This window comes from Gouania willdenowi, chromosome 14 (genome assembly GCF_900634775.1).
Source record: "Gouania willdenowi chromosome 14, fGouWil2.1, whole genome shotgun sequence".
Taxonomy (NCBI): domain Eukaryota; kingdom Metazoa; phylum Chordata; class Actinopteri; order Blenniiformes; family Gobiesocidae; genus Gouania; species Gouania willdenowi.
In genome coordinates, this window is record NC_041057.1 from 7,837,015 (window position 1) to 7,855,221 (window position 18,207).

At 38.4% G+C, this 18,207-nt stretch overlaps 2 protein-coding genes across 3 annotated transcripts; both read right to left on the bottom strand.

Moving 5' to 3' along the window:
* Positions 1-5,306: 5,306 nt before the first annotated feature.
* Positions 5,307-11,240, bottom strand: LOC114475377 (methyltransferase-like protein 27). The gene is made up of 6 exons (XM_028466113.1): positions 11,112-11,240; positions 9,154-9,278; positions 8,827-8,955; positions 8,451-8,586; positions 8,203-8,295; positions 5,307-5,605 (listed from the first exon to the last, which is right to left on the bottom strand). The coding sequence occupies exons 2-6, from the start codon at positions 9,265-9,267 to the stop codon at positions 5,403-5,405; spliced, it is 675 nt and encodes a 224-aa protein (XP_028321914.1). The 5' UTR covers positions 9,268-9,278; positions 11,112-11,240; the 3' UTR covers positions 5,307-5,402.
* A 2,826-nt stretch (positions 11,241-14,066) lies between these two features.
* On the bottom strand, positions 14,067-17,220 carry LOC114475875 (methyltransferase-like protein 27). Of its 2 annotated transcripts, none has more exons than XM_028467036.1 (6): positions 17,198-17,220; positions 16,652-16,780; positions 16,410-16,538; positions 14,690-14,825; positions 14,489-14,584; positions 14,067-14,385 (listed from the first exon to the last, which is right to left on the bottom strand). In XM_028467036.1, exons 2-6 carry the CDS (start codon positions 16,772-16,774, stop codon positions 14,180-14,182), a joined length of 690 nt encoding a protein of 229 aa, XP_028322837.1. In that variant the 5' UTR covers positions 16,775-16,780; positions 17,198-17,220; the 3' UTR covers positions 14,067-14,179. The 2 variants fall into 2 exon arrangements, with proteins under 2 accessions (XP_028322837.1, XP_028322836.1); XM_028467035.1 differs by lacking the exon at positions 17,198-17,220 and adding an exon at positions 16,992-17,066.
* Between the last annotated feature and the right edge of the window lie 987 nt (positions 17,221-18,207).

An 18,207-nucleotide genomic window follows, 5' to 3' on the forward strand; every position in this document is an offset into this window, starting at 1 on the left:
TTGTTGTTATGATATACTATATGATGAGGGATAAACCAGGATTCATCAGTGCTGCGAGCCTCATCGGGAGTTAGTTTCCTAGCATATCCCGCTTGTTCTAGCCTGTGTATTTCTGCATTGTAAACAGCTGCTAAATCAGGGTCTTTAATCAGGCGCTTTTCTGTGGCACGCAGCAGCGCCATGACTGATTCGGTGCCAGCATGTAGTTTAGGAGCATTTCTGTGGCGGAGCAGAGGAGTAGCATAACGAAATACTCCATCTACTTCTACTCGCTCAGTTTGGTTCTGCACTCTAGTGCCTCTCTATCTTGTTTGGAACGAGTGGCCTCTTTCTCTGATCGAAAGGGAAGTACGTCTAGCTGCCATAACTTCTCTACATTATGCCTTAGGACTTGAGTGGGGGATGGTAGCAAGGATGTGTGCAGACATGAGGCTTCAGTGGGTTCATGCAGGAAAGTGGCAGGACCCTGGATAGCCCAGCCCAGTTTAGTCTCAACAGCTACAGGTGTGCCTAGTGGATTAGCTTTAACCTGTGACAAAGGTGTAATGAGGTGCGCATTATCTGAGCCTATAAGGAGCATTGGCTGTACATCCTTAAAGGCTTCAAATGGGACATCACTCAAGTGTGGATACTTCTGGCGCAAAGTGTCCATGGGACAGGATTGTTTGGCCAGATTGAGCTCAGCAGCAGTAAAAGCACTGCTGATGTGATGTTCAGTTTGAGGACGTTGTGGTGGACTAATGTTAAAAGTGACGTTTGCTTCCTTTAGTTCTGACACTTCCTGCCTGATAGTCCTCAACTTAATAGATTCTACAGTTTTCTCTAACTGGAGGTAATGAACAGCTGCTGATAATATAATAGTCCTTTCAGAGCCATCGTCCAAAATGGCATGTGTGAGTAATGACCTGCCCTTACTATGGAGTGTAACAGGGACTACTTTAAGCATTACTCTGCCGGAGTGAGCGGCTTGATCCAAATACACCATGCTGGATGCTGTGCTCAGTGTCAGGACACTCCGGTTAGTGCTGGAGGAGGCCTCATGGAGGATCTGCAGATGCTGCTCTCCACAGGTCGCACATGGCTTTTTAAGGGTGCAGCTGTCTGGCTGGTGTCCCCTACCACATTTCCAGCATCTTTTATTTCCATTTATCCAGCTGACAACCTGTGCAGTACTCAACTTAACAAAATCTGGGCAGGAGTTCAAATAGTGTTCTGTACTACTGCAAAATGGACAATGTGGCTTAAATGTCTCCCTTTTCTTGCCTTTAACTCCATCTTTATTCTCTGTGTTAACAGCAGTATGCGTGGGGGCTTTCTCAGTGCCATAGTAAATGGATGAGGAAGACTTAAGCTGCTTGGGCTGTTTCTCTCTGCGGTCTGAGCGAGGTTTCTCAGCTGTGTAGCTCTCTGTGGCTCGCCTAGAGATCTGAATGGCTTGAGATTTTCTCTCTAACCATCTGGCAAAATCAGGGAGTGTGTATGTGTTGACAGAGTCACTCTGCAAGATACCCCTGGTTAAACAAAATTCAGCAAAACTATCCTGATAAGAAGGGGGGAGTTTACTCAGCAGCCTATCTACGTGTGAGCCACATTCTAGTTCACTCTTGGCAGCTCCTTTTAAGGAGTCCAATAGTCCGACAAGACTGCTAACTGCTAAGGCAAAGTCCTCAAATCCCTGGGCATCTCCTGCTCTCACTGTGGGGGCTCTAAGAATGCTATTTATTTCACTTTGGACTAACTGTCGTGGCTGTCCATAGCGCTGCTGCAGAGCCTGCATTGATTTAGTGTACGGCATAGGGTCATGGACATATCTCTTAGCTATCTGGAAAGCAGCTGGGAACTTGAGGTGATCTAGCAGTACCTGGAATTTATAATCCTCAGAAAGGTGTGGATGTGGGCCCATAACACCGTCTAATCCTTTCTTTAATAAGAGAAAATCGCTCTCCTTCCCTGTGGTAAAACTGACTAACCTAGGCTTAGGAATACCATAAGATGAGGATATAGCCATCTCCATCAAGTTAGGCCTCTGAGCTGCTAACATGGGGGAGGTGTAATGTGACATGTCCTGCAGAGCACCAGGCTGTGCACTGGCAGGAGGCTGAGGGGGAAATGCTGGATCCCTATATATATACTGTGCGCTTACATCGGGAGGTATAACCTGTGCAGAGTGGGGATTACTCACAATAGGGCCTGAAGTCCAGGGTAATGAGCCTACAGGTGGCATAGGATAAGAAGGAAATGCAGATGGCTGAGGCTGCATTATTTCTGGGAAACTGGGTTGTCCCATGTAGGGCTGTGTAGACCGGGCTGGATAAGGTATGGGCCAGTTTGATCCTCTCTGTTGCTGATGCTGCTGCCAGGGCGGATGTGGATGGTCTGACGCTGCAGGCCTTGATACCACTGGTGCTGGTCGAGCTGCGTTTTGGGCTGAAGAGAGGACATAAACAGGCTGTGTTGTGCTCCCCACACTACCAAAGGCAGGTGTAGTGGAAAGAGGAGCGGATGGCATAGTGACAGGCAGAACTGCAGGGGATGAAACTCTCTGTACCGTCGTCTGCTCAGGACTATGTGGTAATGAAGCGAAAGGGGGAATGTTCTTCAGGCTGCCCATATCAGGGTCTGTGATTAGGGGCATACTGAGGCTACGTGCCTGCTGGGGTAGTTGAGCATGTAGTGTTGATCTGTCGAGATGAAGAGATGCATGGAGGGTATTCTGCAGTTCCCTCATTTGATCTTGAACTTGTGAAACGCACCGCTCCATCCTCCTCAATCTGTCCATATCTGGTAAGCTCTCAGCTTCTGCACCTTGCATTGTAGTTGATGTTCGCTGTACAGATACAGTGTTACTGCTCAAAGTGTTCATATCTGGATATGGAATTACTGGATCAGGCTCATGGGAATGATATGACAGAACGTAGTCATCCAGATGTCCTGGGGGCCGGTGATGCCTCCTGGGACGAACAACTTGCTCTTCTTCGTCATATTCCCTTGGTGCCGCCATTTGGAAAACTGCCAACCTATCCGGCTCGAAGGACCACTTGTTAGAACATGTGCGCGTGTTTTTAATGTCTGGGTGGCTGGCAATTATTTTCTTATCCTCTGTCAGAAGGAACTGGAACATCAACAATGAAGAAGCCTTTGATGTAATTCCAAACTTCTTTAATGAACTCTTGCAGTGGTTACATGGGGGTTGAATAGTAATATGTGTGTGTGTGTGTGTGTGTGTGTGTGTGTGTGTGTGTGTGTGTGTGTGTGGTTTTCTGGAAACAGTAGAAAGGAGGTAAACATAATTAGGATATGGTTGAATGCAGGTAACAAACCAACAGGCAAACAAATGCACCCTGAACAGGCCAGCGGTCTGAGAGCCAATGGCTCCACCTCTTGGATGTATTAATGTACTGCACTCAACTATTGAGGCTGCAGTCGATGCAAAGGAGTGCAATATAACATTAAACACTATGGAAAACACAGTTATAATACAGTAAATAATAGTCACTTTGATGTATGTTATGTTCAGGGAACCCTTAACTGACTAGCCACGTGTCAGGCTGCCTCTAAGCTGAGTGAAAGACTACACTTAACATGCAAACTATGCATAGAAACATATACACATATATTGCAAAACACTAGGCTACATGGCAAGTATAACTAAAAGGCAACAATACTGTAACACAGGGGGACTTACTTGTTATTGACGCACACAGATGCAGCACATGTAACAACAACGTAACAAAGAGAAACTAGTCCGGACTTAAACAGGTGGAGTGGAATGTACCATTGCAACGGGGGAACATGGAACAGTCCAAACGACACCGACCTCAGGGGGTTTTCTACAGACATTGTTTTAGCATAAGCACAAACTGATTCAATGTTCACTTTGGTTGCTTCCGACTGACAACGTCGGGAGTCATTAGTGTCGACATGGAGGACTATCCTATCAAACTTACGGTTACTCTTTGCCAGCAACTTTAGATTTGATTCTGTGTCGCCCGCTCTGGCCCCTGGGATGCACCTCATGATGCCCGCTGACTTCGCTAGCTTCACGTTTCTCACTATGGAGTCGCCAATTATCAGAGTTTGTTCCCCGGTGAGTGTGTTGTCCTCACGGAGGGGGGAGAACCTGTTTGAGTCGTGAACATGGTGGTGTCCCGAGCGGCTTTTTGACCTTCGACTATGCTTACCACGGACAGTAACCCAATCATTGCTGGCCGGGGGGGAGGCTAAGCTAGAGCTAGCACGGTCCGCACCGGCTAGGTCCTGCTTGCTAGCTTCGGTTTTGGTATCAGGGGTGCGGAACCGCTTCTCCAGATTGTTGATCCTCGCCTCCATATCTAACAGTACGCTACACTTTATGCAACTACCATTGTCCCTAAAGGAGGACGAGGAGTAACTAAACATCTGACACACTGGGCAGGAGAGCGGAGGGGAGGAGAGAGAAGCCATAGGTGCTAAATTTAAGCTAAGCTAAGCTAAGGACAAAAAGAAGTTTAAAGGAGATTACACTGCCTATAAGAGGCGAGATTGCTTTTTACTTAAAATGGACTGGTAAATGGACTTGATTTTATATAGCGCTTTATCACCACACTGAAGCAGTCTCAAAGCGCTTTACATATCAGCGCATTCACCCATTCACTCTCACATTCACACACCAGTGGGACAGACTGCCATGCAAGGCGCTAGTCGACCACTGGGAGCAACTTAGGGTTCAGTGTCTTGCCCAAGGACACTTCGACACATAGTCAGGTACTGGGATCGAACCCCCAACCTCTCGATCAGAAGACGACCCACTACCACCTGAGCCACGGTCGCCCGTACGTTTAACTGTACGGTAAAAAAATTAAAACAAGTGTTTTCAAGGCTAAAATATCAATGACAAGTTTGATTAGAGTTAGCAGAACACAGTAGTAGAGCGCTGCAAGCAGCGGTAGAGCGCAAACAGGAAATGATCGATACGTCACCAGCCACCAGCACGTCACTCATATAATCTGTTAGATTTGGCAGAGTATTAAACTATAACTATATTACTTTTGACAGTTTTCTTTGGTATGCAAATGTGTATCACGTTCAGGCCCCACCACCCTAAACAGTGTGTTACTCTGTAGTGTGAACAAGCCTGTGTTTTTAAAAGTAAACTGATGGCTCAAAGAAAAACAATCACTTGATCACTGATTAATCCTCTGAATGTATTAATCTTTGTTTGTATTGTCAGTGTGTATTGTTTTAAATGTTAGTGTGTTGGTTTTTATCATGTATGTTGTTTATTAAATAAACAAGTAAAGCAATATCTGATGCAACAAAAACCAAAGTAAACATAAACAATTAGGGATGTTTTATTCAGGAAAGTTGCACATTGTCAGCTGAATGTGACATGCCTAATGTACCACGATTGTCTCAAGTCGTCATTATTTTTTCTGGTAGAGGTACATAGAACCAGATATGTAGTTTTGCTCTGACTCCACCACTCCTCTCGCCCAATGTTTCTTTTCAGAAGCCTCGACGCAGCTCCAGAGTCCCTTTTCCTCCATCTCCTTCAGCTCACGCTCCAGGGACTCTTTGTATTCCATGTTGTCTTGGCCGTGTCTACACGTCATGAAAACCAAACCACCTGTGGGGTAGGGGGACACTTTTTCACTTTGTCAGAATTGTGGTCAGAATTTCAATAGATTACAATACTTAAAACAACTCTGGATGGTTAGGATTGTTATCTTTTATGCTTTTATAGTTTTAGGATCGTTGTCTATGTTATTTTTATAGTTTTAAGATTATCTTATGATCTTTTTATAGTTTTAGAATGATCTCTTATGCTGTTTTTTTTATAGTTTTAGAAATGTTGCCTTTTATGTTGTTTTATAGTTTTTTTTGGATTGTTCTTGTTGTTTTTAGGTTTATATTTTAGGATTACTATCACAGTGTTTTCTTGGAGAGAGTCCTCTGCACTGGGGTTGTGATGGGCCGTGGCTGCATTTGTGCTGTCTGTCTCGTGGCCCTCAGTGATGGTGAATGGCTTTTGCTATTTTGCTGTGCTCCGTATCGTTGCCCCGTGGCCACGGTCTGTGTCCTGCTCCTGGTGCAGACGGCTCTTTGTGATGTCTCCTTACCTATTCTATTCTTTCTAGATGTAAATAACTATAATATATTGGAGCAAATAATTACAACAGTTCATACAGAGGGAAAGCTAAATAAAGGTTTATTGATCATTGGAAAAGGGAGATACTGTATTAAATAAGGCGACATGTTTATCAACTGTGGTTTTTATTTTCATGCTGCATGTTTTTGCTCTTTAATTTTGTTTATTTTGTATTATTTGGCAACATCTTCAAAATGAAAATAAGCTAAAATAACCACTGTTATACAAAATCTAATATTTAAAGGGGACATATCATGCTAAATCCACTTTTTTAGCCCTTAAATGCATTTTGTTGTATATTTAGAGTGCTTAGAAGTACAGAAAAAATCAAATTAGTCTCTTCAGGTGCTCCGTAGATATCTTCATATTCTGTTTTGATAATATTTTTTAATCTGTTTCGATTTTTCTATTCTCTATTACGTTTTTTGAACTATTACATCACAGTATTTGCAGCGGAACTGCCAAATTAGGACATCAACTCCAGGTCCAACACTTCGAGCAATCCGCCATTTTTATTTCTCGCTTTTATTTTGTAGCTCAAGCTCAAGGATGCCGAAGTTACGAGAGGAGAAATCAAATTGTTTGGTTGTTGGATGTAGTAACCCACACGCTTCATTACACCGTCTCCCAGCATCAGAACCTTTTCGAAGTGCCTGGTTGAGTTTTATTTTTCACGGAAATGTACCCACATCTGTGGGTAAGGTCATTTTTGTGTGCGCGAAGCACTTCAAGGATGACTGCTTCTGCTATCTTTGGAGATGACGAACAGAGCACTTCGGTAAGCTGTCAATAACGCTAAAAAGTGTGATGATAAGACGTCCCTGTCATTGTTTTGTTAGCATTAGCAGTTGCACCGTCTTCAGACTTCATATGTTAGCGCTGTGTGCTCGTTTTAGATCCTTGATGATATGGCCTACGTGATTTAATTTAAGTCTAAAGTTTTCATTAGTCATTTCATTTTGCAGTTTTTGTCTTTGAAAAGACTGTATTAAAATGCATTTCGTGACGTTAGCTTGGCGCTAGCGTTAGCTCGGTGCTTGTGTTAGCTCACTTGTTAGGGTTCTGCAGGTTCATCATCATCATTTTCATCTCGCTCCGCCGGGTCAGACTCTGGCTCAAACATGTAAGGCTGGATGGACAAGTCTTCTGTTGTTGACATTTTGTAAATAACCTCTGAATAAAAAGTTTATGCACCGCTACATAGCCGTATCTCTTCTATCAAACTACAAAAATGGCCGAGCAGGGTGGAGTTGAACCGAGTGTCACCTGAAGAGGGGGCGGGGTATGGAGTGTCTCATTTGCATTGAAAGAGACCGTACCAAAACGAGTTGCTCTCAGAAGCACGTCAGAAAAGGGGTAGAAAAGGGGCCTGTGGAGCTATAATAATGAGGAATTCAGACCCAAGCATTGCAGTTCCGCTTTATATAGACCACAACTGTATGATTTATATCTAAAAAGGAAGGATTTAAAACCATGATATGTTCCCTTTAAGGCAATTTGAAAAATCCAACCTTATCTTATAGGTTAACAGTTTGTCCTCAGTTAAAGCTTATAAATGTAAATGATTGTAAATCTGTAATATGTTAAGTGTTAATTTATTTAGACAACTGTTTTTCAGGAAATTTACTTTGATCTTATGCCATGTTTTGACTGACAACTGCCAGTCTTCTTCAGAGGCGTCTGCTGATCACTTTGATGTTTTCTTGACTTCTGCGTAATAATTCCATCAAGTTCTTTTTGGATAATATGTTAAGGTTTCATTTATTCAGACTATTATTTTTCAGAAAATTTACTTTGATCTCATTATTACACGCAAGTCAAGGAAACATCAAAGCGATCAGCAGACGCCTATGAAGAAGACTGGCAGTTGACAGTCAAAACCTGTCAGGAGATCAAAGTAAATTTCTTGAAAAAAGTTGTCTGATGAAACCTTAACATATTCAAAAAGAACTTGCTGGATTATTAATCTGGTTAAATCTGAATACATTTTGCCTGCTTTTTGAATTATACTGGATACATGTTCAATACTTTTGTTGGTTTGAAATTAGGTCTAAACATGCATGGCAGTGTCTCACCTGGTTTGCAGGCACTGCACAGCTCCTTTACCACACACACGGGCACATGATCAATACTCAGAGATCCACAGATCACAACCACATCAAATGAATCTGAGTGTAGAGACAGTAAAAAGTACATGTTTGTAGAACATTATTCTGCAGGGTTTTCAAATATGTCACGACAGGTTGCATCAGATCACTTTAGATTTAGAACAATCAAAACTAATATTCTGACATTTTTTCTTCCTGGTACATAATTCCCAAACCTTTTGATACAGGCAGTTGCTGCTCTCCAATAATGCATTGCTTGAGTTCTTGGTACTGTCCCTTCTTTTTGGCTTCCTCCAGCATCAGTTTGCTTCCATCAACACCCACAAATTTGTGAAAACCACACTGCATCATCTGCAAAACATAATTTTAATAACAGTTAATCAAAGCATAATGAAACGTACTGTAGGTGAGCTGATTTAATTATATTTTGAAGGCAATAGAACAATATAACAAATTGATATTCGTCCACAAGCGTATTGCGAATGTATTATAATGTTAATTAACTGATATGAGAAGTTTAATTGTGTGGATTGGTTCGTTTTTGTTTCATTTGACAGTTGAAGCTCATAATATAATAAAATATATTCTTACATGCTCAGCCAGGAGTCCTGTACCACATGCCACATCCAGCACAACAGCAGCTTCACGATTACCAGAGAAGTGAGAGGAGACCATCTTAGCAGCTAAACTAAATGCCTTGTAGCCCAGAATTGCCACATCCTTTCAAAAAAACACATCAAATATTCCAATTACTATATTTTTGTCTAACATTTTCAAGTTGTTAAAGACTTGCAAACGTATAACTCATGAGAAAGAGGAGGCAGTAGTTGAAAGACAAGAAAACGCTACTTTATATATTGCAAAAACAAAGTTTGTGGTGTCAGCAAGAGTAAACAACTACAATAAAAGTGACTTTACCTGATCATAGTTTTCAGCCCAGGTGTCATAAGCTGTCATTTTATCAGTAGCAGTATTTGTGTTGCGCACTGAGACAAGCATGTCTTTCACATTATCAAATGATCGGGACGACATTGTTCCTTTTTCTGACAAGACAAGGAATCAATGGTTAACACTATATGTGGCCAAGGGAAATCTGAAGCATCAAAATGAAAATCAAAGAAATAAGTAGAAATGCACAGATGTTAAACTGTTAAGTGAAGGGATTTAATTATTATACGGTGTGTGTGAAATGGTCATTCCATCCTGAAAGTAGTAAATACATTATGTATTACAAAAAAGGAACAAAAAGAATCCAGGCTGTGCAGCAGCTGTAATCCTGCAAAAACCCTGACCAATCCCTGCCATTCGGTCCGAATAGAAAGAACCAATTAGATGCCTTTAAATCTCTTCTTGTCCATGCCCCCTTTGTTCCTCTCTTTTCTTCCTTGCACACTCAGTACATGTTATTTTTATATCGGATGCACGTTAAACCTTGTAGGGGCGTGGCTTTAGATAGAGCCCTGATGGGAGCATACGGGAGGGGGAGGAGCATAGAGGAGGTCTTGCTATCTTAAGTCCAAGTCATGCTGCTTCACAGTGTTGTGGACTGCACCTTTAACTTTCATTAGTGCCTAAATAAATTATGTGTTGTCAATAACTAACGTTAGCCAATAATGTTGGTTCTTTCTGGTTAATGTAATTGATTTAGCAGATCACCACAAAACCTGCTGTAATATACAGATACAAAAAGACTACCGTAGACTACAAATAGTATTAACCAGCTAAGAGTAAATATTCTAGCCAGGTTAATAATGTAAACGTTACACGGTCACATGGGCAGTGACGCTATGGTTTTCAAACTAAGCGTAAACAATGGCCACAAATGGCAGTCTAAAAAAACATTGAAATCAATATGTTTACAATGTTACGACATGCAAATTACTGCTTCCTGAGAAGTTTGACAAGTATTTAGATGAACTTACAAGTTGTTAAAGTTTTCAATTTCTCCTAGTTTGCCATGTTTTTTTTTTTGTTGTTTTTTTTAATTGACAAACAAGATAACATGTAACAACTTGCTCAGTTATACATCAATGCACAACAACTACAATCATCAACTAAATCCACCACCAAATACAGTTCAACAACCAAAAGGACAAAGCCGCCATGTTGAATAAAAATTTTCTAAAAATGTCAATCAGGACAGAACTGTATTGGTATTTTTTACTTACTGCAATATTCCCTCATGCTATATTTATTATGTTATTTTCTGTAATATTTTTCTGTATTTTTTTTCGAATTCAATAAAGTTAATAACTTCCGGTAGTGCACATGCGCATATACAATCTCAGTACGATGTGACGTGTAAAGAGATACAGACGCTGGAATGGATTACGCACAACTTCTTTTACATACCATAATTCTACACACACGGATCAAAGTACAGACACACACATTGTATTACGGACACACAGTTTTGTTACAATAGTAGCCCCATTAAAACGTGTCTGTAGTGTGTTATCTGTGTTACAAAAAGGTGGACATGGTGCTTGTACCACCTTTTGATTGTGAGATAATGATGTAAAAAAGTCGAATCCGACAATATATTTCTAATTATTGAACGTATCTTAACTAGTAAACATGTGTTATTTGGATTAACTTTACATTGCAGGACTTTATAAGAAAAAAACAAGCCCAAAGTTGCTCATAATAAGCAGAAATGCAGAAGCAATCAAAATAAAACAGTAGCCAAAAATTCACATGGAATAGAAACGTCTCCAATCAAATCATTTTTGCATTAGATTTAGGAACAGTACAAGCAAAGACTTACAGTAAGTGGCTATATAGTCAAAACCTGCTGTGCTGTTTATAAAACATGTATATAGCTGCAAAAGAAGCATTAACAATGTCCTCTGGGAATCATATTGTAACAATGTTACCTTAAGACGAGCACAGGCAACACCGTCTGCAGATTTACAGTATGTGTTTCTGTGTGGGTGTAAAACCTCAAGGAAACATTCACTAGTGTTTGGATGAGAGCATGAAAAAGGGTGTTGTTTACGTTGTTCGTTAAATGTCGCAACTGTTTTTTTGTGTGATTGTTTTTGCACTCTCACAGGGTGCTGAAGTCCATCATGATTATGATATACACTAAGTATCATGATCTAGTTGGACTTCAGAACCCTGTGAGAGCACAATGAGTAACTTCAGTGTGATGGTTATGATGGATAAACAATTTCATGTAGACTTTTCACTGTGTGATCATTAAGAAGAAACAGAAAAAAAAGTACATTTGTAAATTGATATTTGCAATATTTGTAGTGCATACAATAAAGTACTTTTAGGACCACTAAAGGATATTATATTTGCTGTTGGATCAAAGTTGTTTAAAAAAATAAACAAATGTATGGAAGCCCATTCCCACCAGTAAATCAAACAAGCTAAAAACAAGGAAAAGTCATAATTATGAGATAGTATCTCATAGTTATGACTTTAAGTGACTCCTTCAAAGCCGAGACGGACATTTAAAACAGATTTCTCAAGGTATTGAGTAAAGCAGTCGGGAGATATAGGGTGTACTCACACTGGCAACTGGGGCCGTTCCAAGCTCGCAGCAGGAATCTCTGCTCATATTTGCTCTATCGGAGAAATTCCACCAGTTTATGAAAGATAATAAGTTGCTCTTTACAGCCAGTGTCGGTACATTGCAGTAATTTTACTCACACGTAACGGAAACATTAAAGATGCCGCTTTGTTTTGACGAAATCGACACAAGGAACAGAGAGAACCAAGTAAGTGAGAAAGAAAGATTAAAACAGACCAAATAACGGTGGATTTATTAAAAATGAAAGACTTTCTCTGATGATAAAAACCACCATGAATGGAGGTTCAAATGGATTTAAAAACAAAGGAGGAAACTCAGCCTATAAAGGTAAGATCAGTTTAATTTCTGGATCAATAAATGTCGTTCTGATTTTGTGGAGCTAGTCTTTGTGTACATTAATATAAGTGTAAATAGATGATTTTAATGTGTGAGACAATTTAGGACAGAGTATTTGTTTGTTTGTTTAAACTTTGTGTGTGTCTGTGTCCATCTGATCATATTTATCTCCATCACTTTCAGTTTTCCTTTTGATGAACATGACAATATCTAACTCTTCTTTTATTTCTTCTTCTTTAAGTCCATGCAGAGTGGACACGCCCCTCCCTGGACATTAAAACCATGAGCTGATCCTAGTTTCCATCATCTGGTCTAGACCCATCACTTCCACAGACAACAGACAGAATAAAGCTCAGAGTCAACATGGGATGCACTTATTTATTGAAATGTATATGAAATGATTATTAAATTTAATTGATATTTTATTTTCTAGGAGATGTTTTTCATTGTTTCAATAATTTAGAGACTTAAGGAAGGTTTATATGATATGTTTCAAGAACAGATTGTTATAATGCATAATAAAGGTGATTTACTTGAGTCACTCACCACTAATTTCAGATTGTTTTTAAGTCTTTGTATAAAGACACTTTAACAGGACAACAATGATCTGCAGTAATGTTGGCTTCATACAATAATAACAACAACCACTGCACATGCCACCAGAGAAGCTTCCAGTGAATATTTTACAAATACAAAAAAAGTTAACTTTTTTTATTTGTAAATTATTTACTAGAAGCTTAACTATTGTGCGACAATAAAGACATCAAAGGTTGTTGTTTTGAGAAGAGTCATATTTATGATTGTATTATATTCTAAAGTTTAGAATTATCTGGCTCGTCTTCCTTTCTTTCTGTTCACAGCATAACCTTATATTTAGTTCTACAAAATGTGTTTACAGCTAATTTTACTGATTATTGTTACACATCATCCTGCATGTGCATTATATACAGTATAAATGTGTAGATTTAACCAACTGTTGGAGAAACCATTTTATTAAATACAAAGTAAATGACATGCAAACAGAAAAACAAAGGTAGAAATAGTGTATTTAAATTGTGAACTTTTTCATGGGCCAAATAAATATACCTATTGAGTTTAAAACCTAGAGTATGTATGTATTTCTAGAGTTAAAAAAAAACTGTAATTTTGTGTCTTTTTTTCCATTCCAAAAACATCATTTTCACAAGCCCATTATCCTCAATATTAATATACCGTGAACTCAGCGTTAGGCCTGGGCCGATAATCAATAAATCAATTAACCAGACGGTAAATAAAATGAACTCTAAGTTTGCCAGTGTAGTGAAAAATAATCCTACGCGTGAAAGCCTCCTATGGCACATGTGCACTAATAGCGTAGTAAATATTTACACGTATATGTACAATATTTTGCTACCTTAATTTTTCCTACTATGAGAAACCGTAATTCTAACCCAAACAATTAAAGGAAAGTTCATTACCTTTTTTCAAAATGACGGACGTGCATGCACATCCTCTACCGTAGGAAATTTTTCACTGTGCAATTTAGTTTTTTGAGACTTGATAAACTATTTTGTTTATAGCTTTGGTTGTGTGTGGTTTTGCTTTTTTTCTTCTTAACAGAGACAGGGTCTATTTTACTGTTTCTGTTTGTGATATTTATTAAAGTGCAATTTTTGCTAACAGTTTATTTTAATTGTTTTGTTTAAAAATATTTAAACGTTATTGACATTCCAATTACAATGGTAAAAAATACTAATGAGAAATACAAGTTGATTGCATTTGAAAGGGTCTACTTGCATTATTATGTTATCATTACATTAGTGGTTAATTTGGTCTGAAAAAAAAAAAATAGACAATATCGTTTATGGGCAATAAATTGTGGGACAATACATCATCCAGCAAAATCTGTTATCGGCCCAGGCCTACTCAGCGTATCATCCCACCGCTATTATGTGTATATCCCTGGTGTACATGATTCACACATCTCAAGCATTTATTCTGTTTCGTGCAGTGTTTACGGCAGTTTCAGGTATGATATTGTATGTCCATCAGAGTTTCAAACACATTAATTCATAGTTTCATTCCACGTTATACTGATTTCTTATAAAGGTACACAGTGCCAGGTATGTAGCCATCCTCAAACTCTGCTACAGCTTTCTCCCAGTTCTCCACGTCTGTGACTTCCACACACGTCCAGAGTCCCTCTTTCTCCATCTGTGTCAACTCGTTCTCAAGGCTGGTTTTGTATTGCAGGTTGTCCTGGTTACCTCTGGTTGTCATGCAAATGTAACCACCTCACAAAGACAAGAGAAAAGTGCAGACACTTTATTAGTGATGAACTTCAAATGACACCAAAGGTCTTACAACTTTAACGACAACCTGAAAGCCCCTTATTACCAGGTTTCGTGGTCCTGCACAAGTCTCTGACTACAGGAACTGGAACTTGACTGGGACTCAAAGCTCCGACGATCAAAACCACATCAAAGGAATTAGCTGAGAGAAGACAAACGTTGGACAGATTTAATGACCTGGTTAACCATGTAGGTGCAAACGGAACGTACGAATAAGGATCTGAATTAACCAAGTCATTTCAATCACCCCACTCAGCAGGTAACGGTTCCTTTCCCATTATAGACAGCTTCAAGTCCTGGTAAAGCCCAGTCTCTCTGGCACGCTCCAGCATTCCTTCACTTCCATCAACTCCCACAAAATGTTCAAATCCATTTTCTTTCATCTGCACAACACAAACACACAAACCTTATGAAATCATGTTGAAGTCTGTCAAGACAACAATCTATAACTGAAACCTGCGTTAGGCTTAATTAATAATTTTTAAATGTAACAATTACATCTTCACTTATCCATGTTCAATTACAACTTCATTATGATTACTTTGACCAGCATTTTTTCACAATTACAATGATGATTTCCCCCCTGAAAGTCAATTATAATGTTCTTATAATAACATATCTCTAAAGTGAGGCATCTAATATCAAAATCAGATCTAGAACTGGTCAAACACGCATTTATATCATCACGTATTGACTATTGTAATTCTGTTTTTACTTGTTTTAATAAGTCGACCCTAAACAGACTCCAAATCGTTCAGAACGCTGCTGCCAGACTTTTAACTCCATTCTTTCTACACTGCACTGGCTGCCAGTTAAGTTTCAAATAGAGTACAAATAATTAGTTCTTACGTTCCGAACGTTACATGGTCAGGCCCCTAAATATATCTCGGACTTGTTGTGCCCCTACTCATCAGGGCGAAGCCTTCGGTCTTCAGGTCAGGGTCTCCTAAACACCCCAAAAACTAAATTTAAAACCAGAGGAGACCTGTCGTTCCAGGCTGTAGCTCCCAGACTCTGGAATAACCTGCACCAGTCTCTCAGGGAGCTCAACTGTGTGGACACTTTTAAAAAAACTGTTGAAGACTTCACTTTACAGAAAAGCTTTTAGTTAACTGGATTTAAATGTTTATTATCCTTTAATCTTGCTGCTCTTAAGATGTTTATGCACCCATGTTCTATTATTCTATTATGATGTTGCACTTGTATTTTTACCACAACTCTGTACAGCACTTTGTGATTTGTATCTGCAAAAAGCGCTTTATAAATAAATTACTTACTTATTTAATTATTAAAGTTCAATTACAATTAATGAAATTACTGAGCCTTTAATAAAACGAAACCTTGCTCTCGTGTTAGCATCTCTTTGATAGCAGGTCGGTGAGTTTTGTCTTAAATCAGCTGTAAAATTCACTGAAAAATATGAACTTTCATCTCATTTGTTTTTCATCCCTCGTTTAACTTATTAGGCTTCCTTACTCATTAACATATTGGTAATAATAATTTTGGTGTGGGCGTCTGAGTCTTTTTTCTGTCAGTATAATCCTCGATTTCAATTCTTTTTTTTAAATGGTGAAATGATCCTCAAGGGAACTAACAGGTAAACTTGATTTGAAACACATTTTACTAATTGTTTACTCTGTGTAAGCCATAGAATTATAACATGGTTCCCCAGTTTTGTGTTTATTTACATTGCAAATTACAATTCCATCCATCCATTTTCTGATCCGCTTGCTCCTTTTCCAGGGTCACAGGGCCAATCACAACTACCGTATAAAGTCAATAATTATTTGAACTCTATTACAATTCCATAATGATTACTACAACATATTTTTTAATAACGATTACAATTGTAAATATTTCATAATTGTAATTAATTATCAATTAAAACTATAATTGACTCCAACCCAAACTGAAACACATTATTTGGACATTAATCCTGAATCTGATGGTTTTTTTTTTTTTTGTACCTGTTTAGCCACCAGTCCTGTCCCACAAGCAACATCTAAAACAAAAGCTGCTTCAGGAAAACCGCTGAAATGAGATGAAACTCTGCTCGCTGCCAGATTTGCTGCTCGGTACTCCAGCAAAACCAGATCCTGGTGTGGTTGTAACAAAAAAAACAAAGGTAAATCACAAACATGCATTTAATTAAATGGATAATATACACGACATTACTTCCGTTTGTTCATAAAGTCAGCACTTATCTCACCTGCTCATAGTTCTTTGCCCAGCAGTTGTAAAAGTCCACCTTGTCTTTTGCTGTGGCGTTTTTATGAGCGGAGAGAATGACAGATTTCACATCTTCGAATGTTTTGCTCGCAGCAGCCATCATAGAATGCTGTTCAAAAGAGTCACAAAAATATATATTATGAGTAATAATACAAAGCTCGTCATTCAATCCAGTCAGTAAATCTTCTGAAAATAGCTTGAAAAATAATCTAAGTGTGATGCAGATTCAGACATTTTTACTAAGTGGCATCCGACAAGTAGATCAGTTTTATAAAGGATATCTATCACTGGCTAATATTTATCTGAATTAATTTTAATACTTTTTAAGCGATTCGAGGCTTGCTTTCTTCCCTTGGGGGAGGGACCGAAAATACTGCTCAGCTGTACCACGTGACTGCTCCCGGAAGCGGTTACATATCTCGCGATGTTTGACGTAACATAAACCTCTCAGGCGCCGTTAAATATCTGAGTTTTTATATTTAGTTTGTTTACAGTTTTGATAGTTTATACAGATTGGATACCAGACTTTGGATAGTCTTCTTCTTCTTCTTCTTCTTCTTCTTCTTCTTCTTCTTCTTCTTCTTCTTCTTCTTCATATAATCTATGTTGCTACAAAACACAAAAAAACATAGTATTTTATTTATTTATTTATTTTTACTCAAATTCGATACGAAGCATTAGTTTTAATGTATTGTTACATGCAGTTTAAGAAAAGTGTAAACAAAAATAAGTGAAAAAGAAAAGATTAAAAAGAAAGAAATATCTATCTATCTATTTAGGATTCGCTGTATGTCTGTGTGTTCCTCAAATATCCTAAAAAAAAAAAAAAACTCCCTGTAAATATTGACCAGCAGGTTTCCTCAGTGAGCAACGTTTGTAAGTTGAGTAGTAATAATAATAATAATAATAATAATAATAATAATAATAATAATAATAATAATACAATAATAAAAATGATTATTTTGTAATTATTTAATTATAATAAAAGAATACAAATAAAAATAGACTTTCTCTATTGCAGCTTCAGAAATGCAGCTTAAGAATAAGCTGCATTTTTTTTCTTAAACGCAGCTTTGTAAAACAGCCCAATGTTGACAGGTAACTCGGGATAAGTTTAAAGCTGTGTAGAATCTACAGGAGTGACTGCACAAAGGGCTTATAAAAATGACTAAAGTGGGTCTAATATCTTTATTAAAAAAAAAAACACCCTGTAAATATTGACCAGCAGGTGTCCTCAGTGAGCAACATTTGTCTCTAAGATGAGTAATAATAATGCATAATAATGCATAATAATAAAATAAAAATAGAAGTTCACTATATATATAGCCTATATTACAGTGCTAATATTCATTTAGTCGACTAGCTACAAGTTAGTCTGTTTATTCTGCCAGATTTCATCTCATTTGAGATGTTAGCTTTGTTCATTGTAAATGTTTATGCGCTGACTATGACGACGACATGAATAATAGGCATAATCAAAACTGTAATGCCTTCTGTTATCTTTTCATTTCCAATTCACCAAACCCTTCTGAAATG